The sequence below is a fragment of the Lycium ferocissimum genome, unplaced genomic scaffold (genome assembly GCF_029784015.1).
Source record: "Lycium ferocissimum isolate CSIRO_LF1 unplaced genomic scaffold, AGI_CSIRO_Lferr_CH_V1 ctg10367, whole genome shotgun sequence".
NCBI classification, from domain to species: Eukaryota; Viridiplantae; Streptophyta; class Magnoliopsida; order Solanales; family Solanaceae; genus Lycium; species Lycium ferocissimum.
This window is the reverse complement of record NW_026713286.1, coordinates 17,620-35,770: the sequence shown is the minus strand read 5'-3', so window position 1 is coordinate 35,770 and position 18,151 is coordinate 17,620. Positions and strand designations below refer to the sequence as shown.

Here is an 18,151-nt window from a genome sequence, read left to right as displayed (position 1 = left end):
TATCATTATGCATGCCTTACATACTCAATACATCATTCGTACTGACGTCCTTTCTTTTATGGACGCTGCGTTCATGCCCGCAGGTAGACAGGGAGACGGACCTGATTCCTAGGAGCTTTCTCAGCAGAGATACAGGAGCCCTCCAATACTCCGGAGTTTTCACTTCTTTGTATATTCTTTTGTGTACATAATGGGGCATGGCAAGGTCCTGTCCCTCCCTTATGATTTCAGTACTCGAGTTAGAGGCTCGTAGATACATATGTGTGGGTACTAGATGTTATGTGATTTCTTAGTGTCCATCTTATACATCACTATGTAGCCTCGTGAGCTTGTGTACATATATGTTTATTTTGAGGAGTAGCTGAAGATCATTTCATGATAAGCTCGTGTTGAGAACGATATATGTTTAGGTTGAGTTGGATGATAAGTCTAAAGGGTGGTGCTCGGTGGGCTAGCTCCAGATACCCATCATGGCCTCTAATTGGGTCGTGACAAAAGTGGCATCAGAGCAGTTCTGTCCTAGGGTGTGTCTACGAGTCGTGTCCAGTAGAGTCTTGTTTATGGATGTGAAGCACGCCATACTTATAAACAAGAGGCTGCGAGGCATTTAGGAATAATGACCGTCCTTCTTCTTCATAGATCGTGCGATAGAGCTATATTATAAGATTTCTCTTTTCTCTAATTGTGCGTTATTCAGCGATGCCTGTGAAGAGGAAAACAACAGCCGCCCAGAAGGGCAAGACTGCGACAGGAATACGGATTGAACAGGAGCCACCGGTAAATATAGAAGGGGCTGAGTCCCATAATGAGGTTCCATCATACACTTCTCGTACTCCGCCTATCTTAGAGGAGCATGAAGGGGCCTCAGCTCCAGCTCCAATGCCTCCAGTCCCTCCACCAGTTGCTTCGGGCCAGCAGACGACCGAGGCTATTCAATTATTGACCCAGCTAGTTGCTGCTCAAGCTCAGCGGCAGAGTGCTGGTCCAGGTGACAAAGCGACTAGTGCCAGGGCCTATGATTTTATGAGTTTGAATCCTCCAAAATTTTTTGGGTCGAAGCCGGATGAAGACCCGTAGGGTTTTATAGATGAAATGTTGAGGACACTGAGAATAATACATGTTTCTGACACTGAATCAGTGAAGTTAGCGTCCTATAGGTTGAGGGATGTAACAGTTCTATTGGTATAATATTTGGATATCTTCGAGAAAGGAAAACGCACCTCCCCCGATTTGGCGGAATTCGTAGATGCTTTCATCCACCATTATTTGCCACCTAAGGTCCATCGGGCCCGAGCTGACAGGTTTTTGAATTTAAAGTAAGGAAATATGAGTGCTCCGGAGTATAATCTCCGTTTCAAGTCATTGGCTAGGTATGCTCCGACCACGGTAGCCGATATGGGAGACTGGGTTCATTGATTTGTGAGTGTCTTTGGGACACATTTGATTAAGGATTGCTTGGTAGCTTCACTTTAGGAAGGGATGGATATCTCTAGTATTCAGGCTCACACTCAGAATCTGGAAGAGCAACAGCAGTCGCAAAGGGGTGAGCGTGACATGGGCAGAGGGCATAGTAAGAGGGTCAGATCTGCCGATGCCAGTAGTGAGTATAGAGGGGGTCAGAGGCCACAGTACTCTAGATATTTAGGCCAATCCACGGCTAGTGCACCTCTTCGATTTGCGGGTACGCGATTTGATTGCCCCGTTTATTCTGGATCGGGTCAGAGTTTGAGAGTTTTAGGTTCCCAGTTTGGGGGTGATCCTAATCAGAGGATACTACTGTTACCACGATGAAGCCAGTGCGGTAGATTGCATTTGGGTTTGTGTCACCGAGGCTCGGATGCTTGTTATGCCTGTGGTCAGATTGGACACATGATGCGTGATTATCTCTCGATGAGTGGTAGAGATGGGGCTCAGTCTACAGGATTAGCAGTTGGTTCTTCTTCGTCTGTGCTCCCTATAAGGCAGACTCCCCAGACATCAGTAGGTCGTGGTAGGGGTAGAGGGGGAGCCTCCAGTTCAGGTGGCCCTCAGCCTCGTATTTATGCATTAACCGGACGTCAGGATCTTGAGTCCTCCCCTGACGTCGTTACAGGTTTATTATCCGTATCCTCCCATGATGTCTATGAATTGATTGATCCGGATTCTACTTTGTCTTATATCACTCCTTATATTGCTGGTCGTATTAGGGTGAAACCTGAGCCAATCAAAGCTTTTGAGGTGTCTACTCTTATTGGTGACCCGTTAATAGCTAGACAAGTATATAGAAATTGTGCGATCATGGTATGTGATTGTCAGACTATAGCTGATTTGACTGAGCTGGAAATGTTGGATTTCGATGTTATTATGGGCATGGATTGGCTGGCTTCTTGTTATGCTTATGTGGACTATCGAACAAAAATGATTCGATTCCAATTTTCGAGAGAACCAGTGCTTGAATGGAAAGGTAATACAGCGTCTCCCAGAGGTAGGTTTATTTCCTATCACAAAGCAAGGAAGATGATTGCAAAAGGCTACACTTATTACTTAGTCTAAGTTCATGACACCGAAGCAAAGTTGCCGACTCTTCAATCCATCCCGATAATAAATGAGTTTCTGGATGTATTTCCAGATAAACTTCCAGGTCTTCTTCCGGAACGAGAGATTGATTATGTTGCCGGATACCGAACCCATATCAATTCCTCCCTACCGAATAGCTCCTGCAGAATTGAAAGAGCTAAAGGCACAACTGAAGGATTTGCTCGAGAAGGGATTTATTAGACCCAGTTCATCTCCATGGGGAGCACCTGTCTTGTTTGTAAGAAAGAAAGATGGTTCCCTACGGATGTGCATTGACTATAGGCAGTTGGACAAGGTGACAGTAAAGAATAAATACCCACTTCCGAGAATCGATGATCTGTTTGATCAATTGCAGGGTGATCAGTGGTTTTCAAAGATAGATCTGAGGTTCGGATATCATCAAGTGAGAGTTAGAGAAAGGGATATTTCGATATGGGCATTACGAATTTCGGGTAATGTCATTTGGGCTGACTAACGCTCCGGCAGGGTTTATGAATTTTGATGAATAATGTATTCAGGCCTTTTCTAGATATATTTTGATCATGTTCATCGATGACATTTTGGTATATTCTCAGTCAGAAGCAGAGCATGCAGAACATTTACGTACTATCCTTGAAATCCTTCGGACTCGTGAATTATATGCCAAATTTTTAAAATGTAAGTTCTGGCTGAACTCTGTAACTTTTCTAGGCCATGTGATCTCAGCTGACGGCATCCGAGTGGATACTCAAAAAATTGAGGCCGTGAAAACTTGGCCAAGGCCTACAACACCTACGAAGTTTTGTAGCTTTCTGGGATTAGCAGGTTACTACAGAAGATTTTTGGAAGGATTTTCTTCTATTTCAGCACCATTGACGAAGCTAACTCAGAAATTAGCAAAATTTCAATGGACCGATGCCTGTGACCACAGTTTCTAGGAATTGAAAGATAGATTGACTTCAGCTCCAGTCCTGACACTTCCAGAAGGATTAGAAGACTATGTTGTTTATTGTGATGCCTCCGGTGTTGGGTTGGGCTGTGTGTTAACGCATCACGGTAGGGTTATTGCTTATGCTGCCAGGCAGTTGCAGAAACATGAGAAGAATTAGCCAACCCATGATCTTGAATTAGCTGCAGTTATTCATGCACTAAAAATATGGAGACATTATTTGTATGGTGTACATGTTGATATTTATACCGGTCACAAGAGTCTCCAGTACATTTTCAAGCAAAAAGAGTTGAATCTACCGCAGAGGCGGTGGTTAGAGCTATTGAAAGACTATGATGCGAGTATTTTATATCATCTCGGGAAAGCGAATGTGGTGGCCGATGCTCCTAGCCGAAAATCTATGGGCAGTCAATGGGATGTTCCGCCGGAAAAGAAAGAATTAGTCTGTGAGCTCCACCAGCTAGCTAGCCTAAGAGTCCGCTTAACAGACTCGGGCAATGCAGGAGTTACTGTTCAAAACCCAAAGACTTTCATCCTTAGATATGGAGCTGAAAAGGCGTCAATATGAAGATACCAAGTTGAGTCACTACAGGGATGCCCTTCCCCAAAAGGAAAATTCACCATTTGAGATCTCTGCAGATGGGGTTTTTTGGTATCGAGGTAGGCTATGTGTTCCGGATGTTGCGGGGTTACGCTATCAGATTTTAGAAGAAGCCCATTATTCCCACTATTCCGTTCATCCAAGAGCGATAAAGATGTACCATGATCTCAAGTCAATGTATTGGTGGGACAAAGATGAAGAAAGATATAGCGAAATTTGTAGCTCAATGTCCAAATTGTCAGCAAGTAAAAATTGAGCATCAAAAGCCAGGAGGATTGTTGCAAGCTATGGAAATTTCAAACTAGAAATGGGAAGTGATCAATATAGATTTTATTGTAGGATTACCTCATTCTCGGTGTAAGTATGACTCCATATGGGTAATTGTGGACCGACTTACAAAATCAGCTCATTTCCTTCCAGTCAGAACTACATACTCAACAAAAGATTATGCAAGGTTATATCTTAAACAGATAGTGCGACTTCATGGTGTTCCAGTATCTATTATCACAGATAGAGGAGCACAATTTATGGCTAAATTTTGGAAGTCCTTTCAAGAAAGTTTGGGAACTCAAGTGAGACTCAACACAGCATTTCATCCACAGACCGATGGACAAGCTGAACGCACTATTTAGACCTTAGAAGATATGTTGCGGGCATGTGTATTAGACTTCGAAGGTAATTGGGATGAACATTTGCCACTAATCAAATTTGCATATAACAACAGTTATAATTCTAGTATCCAGGTGGCCCCATATGAGGCTCTATATGAAAGAAAGTGTAGATCGCCAATTAGGTGGTTTGAAATCGGAGACACACAACTAATAGGTCCAGAATTGGTTTAGCAAGCAGTGGAGAAGATTAAGCTCATTCGAGATCGGTTTTTGACAGCCCAGAGTAGTCAGAAATCTCATGCGGACAATCGTTGATGAGACTTGGAATTCCAAATTAATGATTGGGTATTCCTAAAAGTGTCGCCGATGAGAGGTGTAATGAGATTCGATAAGAAGCGCAAGCTTAGTCCTCGATATATAAGACCTTGTAAGATTGTGCACAAGGTGGGCCAAGTAGCGTATGAGCTAGGTTTACCTCCAGAACTTGAATCAGTCCATCTAGTTTTACATGTGTCGATGCTCCGTAAGTGTGTTGGAGATCCTTCCAGAATCGTGCCTGTAGAGGATGTCCAAGTTACTGAGAAATTAGCTTATGAGGAGATACCCATTGCTATATTAGACAGGCAAGTGCGGAAGCTCAGAACCAAAGATGTAGCCTCAGTTAAGGTCCTATGGAGAAACAATAATAGAGGAGAAATGACTTGGGAAGCAGAAGAAGATATGAAGTCTAGATATCCACATTTACTTCCTCCCCAGAAGAGGCTCAGGACGAGACGCCATTGTCCTCAGGTATGTAATGCTACTTTTGATACTTTCTTGGTCGTGTGGGGCCATGCTTTCTGCTATTGTTGTTGTAGCCCTGTAAGGCAATATATTTTGGGGTCCTATGATAGGATGGTAGTGCCAAATTATAGGGGAGACTCTGGCAAAAATTTTGTAGAATTCCCGAGAACCCAACATTCGAGGAAAAATATTTCTAAGGGGGGAGAATGTTACGCTCCTCATTTTCATCGTAGTAGGACTTTGGTTCCTAGCCGGGTATGCCTTAAGAACGGAGAACCGTGCCCGAGTTTGGGAATATAAAGTGTCTCACCCCATGTACAAATGTATCATCAGGCATTTCTGGTAATTTACAGGATTATAAGTTGAACAAATCGAATTGATGCAATCTGAACTGAATCAGAAAATTCTGCAGACATCAATCAGTGTCAACGGGCCTTCGACATATCGACGGACCGTCGTTGTGCACTGTCAATAGGCTTCTGCAATTAGGGATCTGCAGCCGTAAGTCGACGGAGCAAGTTGACGGACCATCGACACGTCGACGGGTCGTCGACCAACTCGTCGAACCGCTTCGCTGGAACTTTCCAGTTCCAGTTATAAATAGACAACCCTTGCTCTTATTTTTCAATTTCTTCCTTCTCCATAAGTCTTGGGAGCTCTAGAATATTCTCCACACCATATCAACATAAACTTACGAGAAATCAAGGGTTAATTACTAAGAGTTGAAAGAATCAAATGCAAGGAGGTTCATTAGGGTCTGTATAAGTCAAGAATTTCCTTGGTATTGAAGTTGGGGTTTTGCTCAAGTGAAGCATATTCATCCAAAGTTCATTACTACATAATCAAAGGTGAGTTTTACATCCATTCCATGTTATTAAGAGTAATTGAGTGGTTGAATGACTTGTATTAGAGAAAAAAGCAGAATATGAGCTCAAATATAGAAATAATGATATTTTGGGTAGTAAGTTAACTTGAGTCATGATTTTTTATATGCTATGAGTATAATATTGTTATGAATAATACTAAGGATGTTGAGGAGTTATTATATGTAATTGAATATGGTGTATGTTGTAATTATGGTTGTAAATGACTTTGGCAAGGAGAGCGTTTAGTCGTTGAGAAGACACAAAGGTATGTAAGGCTAGTCCATTCTTTCATAAAGGTGTGACTCTTATATCACTATCCTCCATGTATTCCATGACCTTCTTATATCCCAAAAGTTGAATGTTCATGATTCCTAAGAGATTCCTATGAGCTAGAGATGAGATGTGTTCTACGATAATGATGAAGGTAATGATACTATTTTAAAGATTCTGAAGCCTATTAGATGAGGCCATTATGAGCTTGATAACCCTATTCTATGATTTCCTTGATGTTATTTCTTGTTGTTGTCCCACCTCATGATATTAGTTCCTTTAAGGTGAGACCTAGCGATGATGTTTGATCCATAAAGTAATCGAAGGTTCCCGACCTTACGTCACTCCGATAGAGTGGTAGCTTTTAGTTGGGCTCCCATGCATGCTTTGTAAATATGTATGTATTTTAATAACACCGTGCCTACATGGTCGGCGTATAACACCGTGACCCTATAGGTGGTCAAGCATACACCTTGCGGTGGGCGGCCTTACGCCTCGGACGCGGGCTAATGATGATCACACCATACCTATATGGTCGGGCAACTTATATATATGTATACATGATATGATGTTATTCTAATACAAGAATTAGCATGCATGATTCCGCCTTAAGTGGCAATCGGTTACAGCTTATCTCTTCACCTTATGTCTTCTTTATTTCCTTATTTTATCATTATGCATGCCTTACATACTTAGCACATCGTTCGTACTGAAGTCCTTTATTTTATGGACACTGTGTTCATGCCCGCAAGTAGATAGGGAGATGGACCGGATTCCTAAGAGCTTTCTCAGCAGAGATACAGGAGCCCTCCACTACTCCGGAGTTGCCACTTCTTTATATATTCTTTTGTGTACGTATTGGGGCATGGCGGGGTCCTATCCCGCCCTTATGATTTTAGTGCTCCAGTTAGAGGCTCGTAGATACATATGTGTGGGTAGTAGATGTTATGTGATTTCTTAATATCCGTCTTATACATCACTATGTAGCCTCGTGAGCTTGTGTACATATACGTTTATTTTGAGAAGTAGTTGAAGATCATTTCATGATAAGCTCGTGTTGAGAACGGTATATGTTTATGTTGAGTTGGATGATAAGTCTGAAGGGTGGTGCTCGGTGGGCTAGCTCCGGATACCCGTCATGGCCCTCTAGTTGGGTCGTGGTAGTGAGGTTTTGATAGATCACCGTAGCCTTCAGCATGTGTTCAATCAGAGGTATTTGAAATCCAGATAACGTAGATAGATGGAGTTGTTGAAGGACTATGATTTGACCATTTTGTATCATTCGGGCAAGGCCAATATGGTGGCTGATGCCTCGAGCTGAAAGGCTGTGAGTATGGGTAGTTTAGCCTGATTGGTATCTGAGGAGAGGCATTTAGCTGGGGATGTTCAGACTTTGGCAAATGGGTTGATGAGGCTAGATATTATGGATTCAGGTAGAGTTTTGGCTTGTGTTAAGGCGAGGTCATCGCTTTTGGACCAGATTAAGGAAAATCAGTTCGAGAATGGTGAGTTGTGCAAGATTCATGATAAAGTGTTGAGTAGAGAGGCCAAGGAGACAATTCTGTAGTGATGGGGTTTTGAGGATTAAGGGTCGTGTTTTTGTTCCTCGGGTTGGTGGCTTGATCAAGTTGATTTTAGGGTAGGCTTACAGTTCTAGATATTATATTCATCCTGGTGCTACCAAAATGTATCGTGATTTGAGACAGCACTATTGGTTGGGAAAGATGAAGCGTGATATTATTGAGTTCGTTTATCAGTGTTTGAATTGCCAGCAGGTTAAGTATGAGCACCAAAGATCGGATGGTATGCTTCAGAGGATGTCCATTCCTGAGCGGAAGTGGGAGAGGATAGTTATGGATTTTGTTGTTGGTCTTCTGAAGACCTTAGGCAAGTTCGGTTCGATTTGGGTTATTGTTGATAGGTTGACTAAGAGTGCACATTTCATTCCAGTTCAGATGACCTACAATGCAGAGATGTTAGTCAAGGTCTATATCCGTGAGATTATTCGATTGCATGGGGTGCCCATTTCCATTATCTCCGACAGAGGCACTCAGTTCATGTCCCATTTTTGGAGGACTTTGCAAGCCGAGATGGGGACTCAGTTGGATCTCAGTACAGCCTTTCACCCTCAGACAGACGGTTAGACTGAGCGGACAATTCGAGTTTTAGAGGATATGCTCCGAGCTTGTGTTATAGACTTTGGTAGTCATTGGGACCAGTTCTTACCCTTGGTAGAGTTTTCGTACAACAACAGCTATCATTCGAGTATCGACATGACTCCATTTGAGGCTTTATATAGGAGGAGATGTCGATCTCCGATTGGCTGGTTTGATGCTTCTGAGGTGAGACCTTGAGCATCTATCTTTTGAGAAAGTCGTTAGATAAGGTGAAGGTGATTCAGGAAAAGCTTCTAGCGGCTAAGAGAAGGCAGAAGGAGTATGCAGATCGAAAGGTCTAAGATCTAGGGTTCATGGTTAGGGAGCAGGTTCTGCTGAAGGTTTCGCCCATGAAGGGAGTGATGAGATTTGGGAAGAAGGGCAAGCTTAGCCTTAGGTTCATTGGTCTATTTGAGATCCTTCGTTCTGTGGGAGAGATAGCTTATGAGTTGGCATTACCTCTAGGTTCGTCGGGTGTTCACTCGGTGTTTCATGTGCTCATACTAAAGAAATATAATTTGGATGGGTCTTATATCATTCAGTGGGATTCAGTTCTATTTGATCAGAATTTGGCTGATGCAGAAGAGCCGATAGCCATCTTGGATAGAGAGGTTCGAAAGTTGAGGTCAAATGAAATAGCTTCGATGAAGGTTCAGTGGAAGCACTGTCCAGTTGAGGAGGCTACTTAGGAGACCGAGTCTGATATGCGTAGTAGATATCCCCAGCTTTTCACCCAGTCAGGTACCTTTCTTTCATTTCATTCCTTGTATGTTCGAGGACGAACGGTTATTTAATTGATATCGAATTTTATACGTGTTTTGACCATATTATCCCCGTCGACCCAGTTCCCAAGGTATTCGGGTATTTCTAGTGAATGTTGAAAGAATTAGAATCCTTAAGTGAAAATGTGTGACCAATAGTTGACTTTTGGATAAACGGACCTATTTTAGAATTTCGTCAATTTCATGAGGTCCATAGGGTCATTTACGAATTGATGGCGTGGCTGGTTCGGTTCCGGAGGCTTTCGAGTACATTTTGGGTTCTTGGTTGGAAACTTGATTTTAGACATTTGGGGGTTGACCGAGTCAAAGTGACCTCCGCTGGAAATTCTGAGGTCACGGATGGGTTCGTAGCATGCTTGTACTTTTGTCTACATGTTTGGTTTGTATCCGGGAGGTCTTAGATATATGTCAGGGTTTTGGGTTGATAATTGGTGAAACTAGAAATTTTCTAGCTTCTAATGTCTCGCCCCAGCGGAGTGAATTCGCCCCTATGGGCCTGCCTAAGCAGAACTTGGCCCACTAGAGCGAAAGGCTGAGTCATTGAATGAATTTTGCCCCAGCAGATGGAAATCCGCTGAGGCGGGGTCGCAGAAGCGAAAGTCTGTTCGCCCCAGCGAAGATCACTGAATCAGAAACCTTATTTCTTTCCCAACTTCAAATCATTAGTTCTATTCACCAAAAGCCTAATCCTAAGAAGCATTGTGAGCAATTTCCAAAGAACCATTGGTGGAATCATCTTAGGTAAGTCCTTGTACCTTAATCTTGTAGCTAATCCTTCATTTATTAGTATCCATGGTAGTTAATGACTAATGAGGGTGATGGGTTTTGAAAACATAGGTTGTTGATCATTGAACCCTTTAATCTAATTGAATATTGCCGTTCTAATTGTTGATTCCTATTATCTAAATTGTCGATTAATAGATTCTAGGTTTGAATCTCCCTTGGCTTCTAAAATCAATTCATGAATTTAGGGTTCTTTCTAATTTGGGGATTTTGGTATAATTGATGAAATTGAAGGACCAACTGTGGTTAGAATTCCATGAAATAAGGATAATGACTAATTGGACTATGGGTAGTGTAATTTCACCCTTAATTTTTGGTTTTACCCTCATGATTCGATAGAGGTATTTTGGGTATTTTGAGTAACTTTTCCACCTATCTCTTTTTTTGATTAGTTGAATTTATTGTAGTCATTTACTTACTTAGCATTGATATTATTAGACTTCGATCGTTCTGAGGCGCTTCGGAAAGGGAAGGCTCGGGTGCAGTACTACGTGGCTCCTGTTCGGCATTCGAGGTAGATTACGACTTACTTTAGTTATAATTTGATTAGTGAAATGTATGTATGCGTAGAATTGACAGAAGAAAGCATGATTAGGTCTTCGAACATGTTGTTGGGATGGATATACTCTTAGACTGGTATGATTTCTAATTATGTGGGCTTGTCACCGTTATTTTACGCATTGTGACTTATGGTGTACTTGTTATGTTTGGAATGAAGTGATATGATAGGTTCGCTATGGTGACTGAGACTAGATTATTGATTCCATTCCATGGTTGTTATGATTTATACAAGTCTAGATGTGACTTATGGCGTTTCTGACTTTCATATCATGACTATTGGCATTGACTGCATTGATTTAGCATTATTGCATTCATACATGGTAGAAATGGTGTGGCAGTGATTTGATGAAAGAAATGTGAAAATGAGGTGATGAAGAAAGATGAAATCAGTTTGATGAATTATGAGATCAGGTTGCGCGCCGCAATGGATATACAATATTTATGGGATCGGGTTGCACGGGCAACGGTACATGGATACCATGGGTCCCCCGCTAGTCATGACTGCCGAGACATCGAGATTCCATCCAGAGCATGTGTGTACAGGTTGAGTTACTGGCCATTGCATTGCATTGACATCTATCTCATTGCATTGCATATATCATCATCTCATTTTATATCTATTGATCGGATTTGTTGGTTGTACTTGTGTTGTGGTTTTTTTGTTTTTAATTAAATATATCAATAGGACTTGCCTATTGATGTGTTTTATTGATAATCAAATAAAAGTATAAAAATATCCAAAATAGGCAAAAATAAAGAAATAACAAAAATAGCAAGAAAGAAAGGTCAACATATGCAAGACTGTAGAGCTTGTTGCAGCCTTGAAAACTTGTACTGATATTTGCCTGATACTGCATTTCCTTTGAGTAGTATCTCTAACCATGCTGACTGAGTTTGATGATGCTGTAGTAGTATGAGAATGAACCATGGTCCAGCTGCAGTTGCATTAATTCTAATCATCATCCTATCTTCGAAGTTCTGGTTCTGATATTTGGATAATGTTGTTTGTCTAAATTCAGTAGTCTTCTACCTTGAAAAGATAGATTTGTATATTGCCTATATTTTATTGATCCCAGCGGAATAGCTTGATTTGCAATATAATCTGCTAGACTGTTTCCTTCTCTCATAACATGCTGAAACTTCACCTCACACATTGTCATCAGGTGCTTAATATCTTCCACTAATACAATAAGCTGCCATGGAATTTCCCAGTTACCTTCTATGTTATTCTTCATCACCATGGAGTCTGTCTCAATCAGGAATTGCTGAATATTATTAGCCACACAGTGATAGATAGCCTCTTTGATTGCCACAGCTTCAACATCAATATTAGTTGTCTTGTGGATCTCCTTCCCTTCTGCATATATCAAATCACCTAGTGAATTCCTCAAGCAGTAGCGATATGAACTCCTTCCAGGATTGCCTTTACTTACACCATCTGTGTTTCATTTTATCATACCATCAGGAGGTGGATTCCAATAGATGAACTGATACCTCATTCTAGGCTTGATCTCTTCTAAGTACTGAATCATAGAGGGTAGGTCGAATAGAATGGTCTGCAGTTTTAGATAAACTGTTTGCAGTAATTATCAAAGAGTTCTGTTTATCTGATAGACTAGGCTGCTGAATCCCATTACACCTCCACATTTGATGGTGTTTCTTCTCCTCCATAGACTCCAGATTATGATTGCAGGGATTGCATGAATTATAGGCTTCAGAATGGGTCTGCAATTCTTTGTCCACCATTTAGATATCATATATGGAATGTGCTGCCCCACCAGCTAAATACCTATAAAATTAGCAAACATTCTCCATAGTTTTGATACGTAAGAGAGGTTAGAAAAAGATGTGACATTGTTTCTTGCTTTGGTTCAGTGTAACACCAGCATTTTGATGGCAATAGAATTCCTCTTCTGCAAAGTACATCATCAACTGGCATTTTATATCTCCAAGATCTCTAAAGTGTAAATGAGAATTTAAAAGGAAGATGTTTCCTCCATATCTGGTTGTAGTTATCCATCTTCACTTCTCTATGTCTCACATATTCCCAAGCACTTCTGATTAAAAACTTTCCATTCCTCTCTAGTAACCACCAGCTTTTATCCAAATCATCTGTTACCTGAGGAGGGGGAATAGTTTGTATCACATGCTTCACATACTCTTCTGGTATATATTATCTTAGAACTTGTGCATTTCATCCTTCTATATTGGCAAAATTCTGAACTTCTATATACTGTCATCAGGTTGGACATGGTATAATGCACCAAGGTTAGTCTAGTTGTCAAACCAGAAGCTAGCTAGAATCCCCTTTTTTCACTTGCCACCATATCTGATGCTCCACCAACTCCCTTACTAACACTAATCTTTTCTAGATAAGAGATGCACCCTTGGCTTGTGCAATCACAGGATGTAGCTTTTTACAATATTTGTTTATCATGAAAGAACTGCACAGTGAAGGTTTTTTATGAGATTCCACCATAGTTTACAGAAAAGGGCATTTGAAACTTCAAATAATGATTTGAACCCCAGTCCTCCTTAATCCTTTGGCAATGCCAGTGTCTCCCATTTAACCTAATGCACACCTTTCTTGTCACCAGAGTTTGACCAGAAGAACATTGAGAAGATACTATGCATTTGTCTGATCACACCCTTTGGAGGGTTCACTCTTGATAATAGGTATACTGCCATACTTTGTAACACATGAGATATCAATGTTGCCCTTCCTCCATGATAGTAGTTTCCCTTTCCATGCATGCACTCTTTTGGCAATCTTTTTCACAAACGGATCATAGTATGATATTTTGTTTCTACTGTAGAATATTGGACACCCAAGATATGTGAAAGGAAAGAAGCCTTGTCTAATTCTTGTGATTTGTTTCAGCCTTGAGACCAAGCCACTCTGCACCTTTTCATGAACATAAAAGGCACTCTTATTCATATTTACCAACTGGCCAGACACTTTTTCATATCTAGTTAAAACTCTCATCATCAGTTTCACTGAGTGTTGGTCAGCAGCTACAAAGAGAATTGTATCACCAAAGATATGATAAATGATTGATTCTTAGACTCCATTTAGGCATACCATACTCCACAAACTTTGGCATTTGTATAATGCATTTATTCATCTTGATAAGGCCTCAGCAGCTAAAATGAAGAGAGTAAGGGATAGAGGATCACATTGTTTTACACCCCTGGATGACTTGAAAAATCTATGTACTTGCGCATTCAAGAGAACTGAGTACCAATTGTTTGACAGTAGTCTGAACACCATGTCAATGAGCATCTCACTAAAACCAAATTTATGAGAACTTTGGAAAGGAAGAGCCAAGAGACTCTATCATATTCCTTGGTCATGTCCAGTTTTACCACCACATTTGCTATTTTGGTTATCTTCTTAATATCTTTGACAATTTCCTGTGTGAGCAATACATTCTCCATGATACTTCTTCCCTTCACAAAAGCTGATTGATTCTCAGAAATCAATCCTGGCAAAGAACTTCACTAATCTTTCATGCAGTACCCTGGAGATGATCTTGTTTATAAAATTACTGAGACTGATTGGTCTCAAGTCTGAGAAGCTTTGCACCTGCTCTTTTTTAGGGATAAGAATCAGATTTGTATGAGTGATGAACCTTGGTAGTTCTTGCCCCACAAAAAATGCCTTCACCATATCCACCACATCTAGCTTGACTATCTCCCAGCAGGACTGAAAGAACAACCCTGTGAATCCATCAGGACCACAATCACTTTCTCCACTCGAGGCAAAAACTGCTTCTTTGACTTCTTCTTCAGTTGGTAGCATAATCTTATATGACTAGAGTAGGGATATGCTTTAGTAGACCAAACTTAGAAGGGATTCTATCCTCTTCAAACTGTTTCTGATAGAATCTGATTGCTTCTTGTGAGATTTCCTCTTCATTGGTTAGCCAGTTTCCATCAGTATCTTGGATATTATTCACTCTGAGTTTCTTTCTCCTCCCCTTTACATAAGCATGGAAAAATTTTGAATTTCTATCTCCATCTTGAAATCATGAGATTCCTGATTTTTGCCTCCAAAACTGTTCCTCCAAGTATAAGAATCTACTAAGGTCTGTTTGCACCTTATGTAGTCTTTCTCTATTCTGCACTGTAGGAGATGTTTCAAACTGTTCCTCATGGACTTTGATTACTTCTTCAAGTGATGCTATCCGCTGAAAAATATTGCCATATGTGTTTTTGCTCCAACTTCTCAGTGCATTCTTCACCTTTTTGAGCTTGTGATGAAACTTGGTAAATGGATTTCCTTCAAAATCTATACACCAGTTTTGCTTGATAACCTCTTGGAAACTCTCATGTTGCACCCAAAAATTCAAGAACTTAAAAGGCCTTATGATCACCTCAGCAGTTGTTGAGCACTCTAGTTCCAAAGGAGAATGATCAGATCCTTTTTTTATCAGATGAGTTACCTTCATGGTGGGCAGCACATTAACATTTTATCATTACAAACCATCCTGTACAACCTTTTAAAAATGCTTGCTTCTTCAGCTATTCCATTCCACCATGTATATGTACTACCAACATATCTAAGATCTTGTAAACCACAACTGTTGAGACAGTGATTGAAACCTGCTACTTCATTGTAAAAGACGGGCAAACCTCCTAATTTTTCCTCTTTTGAAGATATGACATTGAAGTCTCCTCCTACTAGCCAAGTAAATCAAAAAGATTAGCAACCTGGCCAATAGAATCCCATAGCATTATTCTTTCATTAGCATCACAGGAGGCATAAACCACTGTTATGACTATATGACAGTTTAGAGCTTGATGAAACAGCTTCAAATTTATCTATTGTTCATTGTCAATCTCCAATGAACCCTTTACATCCTCTGAAAGGAAAACCCAAATTTTACCAGAGATATTGGCAAAAGTTGTTTCCACACCCAACTTCCTTTTAAAATTTTCTACTTCTGCAGAATCTTCAAAAGGATCCATCAGGCCAATTATACTGTATCTATTTCTTCTGTTCAGATTAGTTAACCTCTCAAAAGACTATTGAGTGATAACTGATATGATATTCCACAATAAGAGCTTATTCATCATGATTAAAAGAATTTGGAGGCTGCATGCCTCTTTGATAAAAGTCTGACTGGGGGAACAGGCTCCTTCTTTCCTCCTTTTTCTTTAGAGTTTCGTATTTACCTTGTCTGTCTAGAGGAAAGATCTAATGCTCTTGTAACCTCATCAATTTGAACATTAACCAAATCTTTCTTAAGTTCCTCATTTCTAATTTCCTGTGGGGAACTACTTCTTAGAGCCTTTGGAACTGATCCACCAGGTTCCTCTGTGTTACTAAGAGGACTAATATCTGAGGATTGCTCCTCAGTTTCTGAAGTTGTTCTTTCCTCATCTTCTATCTTATCCTCTTTCCACTTATCATGTTCACCCTTTTCCACCACTGCTTCCTGGCTTCTACTAGACATTTTTCCATTTGATTCGTGCCCCTCCTCTGATTCTGCAAGCTTTCCATCTGACTCTTCTAACCTTTTAACTTCTCTATCATCTGTGTCAGTCTAGTCTGCATTATTATTGGGGGCATGCTCTTCTATTTGATCAGTCTTTTCTACTCTCTCTTTGGTTGATACATCTACCTCCTTTATCATCTTTAAACCACTGCTTCCATCTGCATCAACTAGTGAAACCTCATTATGATTGTGCTGCATAACATCTGATAGTGCTACTGGTTCTTCAGCAGGGACACTACTCTTTGCTTGTTTACTAAAAGATTTTTCTACCCAAGGTTTTGCTGATTCTTTTCCTGGTTCAGAGTTACATTTGCTTGGCCTCTCATTTTCCTCCAAGTTGATTGTCTTCTTATTTTGTTCATCAAGGATTGCAAAGGAATTATTTATTTCCACAGTATCAGCATTATGAACTTTTTCCACAGTATCAGATTGAGGTTTATTGAAGTTTCTCTTATCCTTTACAAACCCCCAACCATTGATCACCACTTCATGAACCTCCTTCTTGTTCATAGTGTCTTGAGTCCTCTTCTGTATCCTTTCATTCTTTCTCCTACCATGATTCCATGCATCTTTTGATGGCACTACACTATTCATTTCTTTCTTTCATTTGTCTATCACCAGATTTGTGCATGTAGCATCCTTTGTCATCAGCTCTTGTCGTTTCATGTTTGCAGCAGTAACACTTGTCTCTGCAGATTCCTCTTTCTTGTTCTCCTTGACTGGTTTTAAAACTGGATGAAGTACAAAGCATTCCTTCACATTGTGCCCTTGTAATCTGCATGATTTACAATATTTTGGCATGTAGTCATACTTTATATCGATCCACGCAATGATATCTCCAGTACCTAACCTCCTCATGCCAACATTTATTCTTTTAGGTAAGTCTTTTAGCAAATCAACCTCCACCTTCACCTTTGCACAACTAGGTCTAGACTTGTTCTTCATTTCCATGTCAACATGTAAAGGTTTATCTACTGTTTTAGCCATTGTAAAAAGAGACTCCTTAATAAAAAAGTTTGGAGCTAATGAAGGAAAAGATATCCATGCAAGGACAGTCGAGGTTTCATATTCAGGATGGAACCAAGGTTCCCAATTTTGAACTCTCATATGATAAAATCCATCCTTAGCCTTCAAATAGTATGCAAGTTTGGACATAACATGAATATAGTCTTCCATTGATGATAATCTGAGGAGCAAATGTCGTTCACACAAGTATCCAATACGGCATTCAGATTTGAGCTCATATTGAAGAGGGAATATCTCCAAGTTCAGGCCATCCATATAACAACTTACTTATCACTGCATATTGGAGTTTCTCTTGTATTATCATTGCATTCACTTCAGCTTCATCCCATAACACCATGGGTTTATCATGCACATACGTTAAAGGTTTCTCTTGAATAGGGTTTGGGTTGGGTTTTATATTGGTTGTTTGGATCAAAGGGTTTAATAACTAGGCATATAGATGTTTTGGTGGTGGTTCCTCCTGAGGCTGATGATGGTTACGCCCAGGTAGGGGCGGCCATGCACCGGCGGCCGCCGTAGCCATGCCGACGACGAGAACTAAGGTTTAGGGTTTGTATATTAGGGTTTTCTTTGGGAGCGTTTTTTAGAAAAAGGGTCTTCTTTTTGGTAGGTATAAACTGCTTTACTTGTGTTGTGGTTATTATGAGGAATTGTGAGAAACTTAGTGTAATGACCGCTTGGTTGTTATGCGTAATTTTACCACTCTACCCTTGCTAGTACTTTCCCG

The 18,151-nt window shown here is 40.5% G+C and overlaps 3 protein-coding genes across 3 annotated transcripts; 1 reads left to right on the top strand and 2 right to left on the bottom strand.

The window, feature by feature from the left end:
- The first annotated feature begins 8,339 nt into the window (after positions 1–8,339).
- Positions 8,340–9,460, top strand: LOC132041480 (uncharacterized). Its single transcript, XM_059432189.1, has 4 exons — positions 8,340–8,502; positions 8,566–8,754; positions 8,851–8,957; positions 9,101–9,460. Exons 1-4 carry the CDS (start codon positions 8,340–8,342, stop codon positions 9,458–9,460), a joined length of 819 nt encoding a protein of 272 aa, XP_059288172.1.
- A 4,063-nt stretch (positions 9,461–13,523) lies between these two features.
- Positions 13,524–14,699, bottom strand: LOC132041478 (uncharacterized). Its single transcript, XM_059432188.1, has 3 exons — positions 14,447–14,699; positions 14,140–14,382; positions 13,524–13,912 (listed from the first exon to the last, which is right to left on the bottom strand). Exons 1-3 carry the CDS (start codon positions 14,697–14,699, stop codon positions 13,524–13,526), a joined length of 885 nt encoding a protein of 294 aa, XP_059288171.1.
- Positions 14,700–17,001: 2,302 nt separating this feature from the next.
- Positions 17,002–17,679, bottom strand: LOC132041477 (uncharacterized). The gene has a single exon (XM_059432187.1). The coding sequence runs from the start codon at positions 17,677–17,679 to the stop codon at positions 17,002–17,004; it is 678 nt and encodes a 225-aa protein (XP_059288170.1).
- Positions 17,680–18,151: the final 472 nt, after the last annotated feature.

Coding starts and splice junctions, on each gene's coding strand:
- LOC132041480 (XM_059432189.1), top strand. CDS start 8,340: ATGAAGCGTGATATTATTGAGTTCGTTTATCAGTGTTTGAATTGCCAG. Junction 8,755..8,850: donor CTTTCACCCTCAGACAGACG/GTTAGACTGAGC, acceptor TACCCTTGGTAG/AGTTTTCGTACAACAACAGC. Junction 8,958..9,100: donor GCTGGTTTGATGCTTCTGAG/GTGAGACCTTGA, acceptor GTTAGGGAGCAG/GTTCTGCTGAAGGTTTCGCC.
- LOC132041478 (XM_059432188.1), bottom strand. CDS start 14,699: ATGCTACCAACTGAAGAAGAAGTCAAAGAAGCAGTTTTTGCCTCGAGT. Junction 14,383..14,446: donor CTTGAGACCAATCAGTCTCA/GTAATTTTATAA, acceptor GTTCTTTGCCAG/GATTGATTTCTGAGAATCAA. Junction 13,913..14,139: donor AGACTACTGTCAAACAATTG/GTACTCAGTTCT, acceptor TTCTCTTTGTAG/CTGCTGACCAACACTCAGTG.
- LOC132041477 (XM_059432187.1), bottom strand. CDS start 17,679: ATGGATGGCCTGAACTTGGAGATATTCCCTCTTCAATATGAGCTCAAA.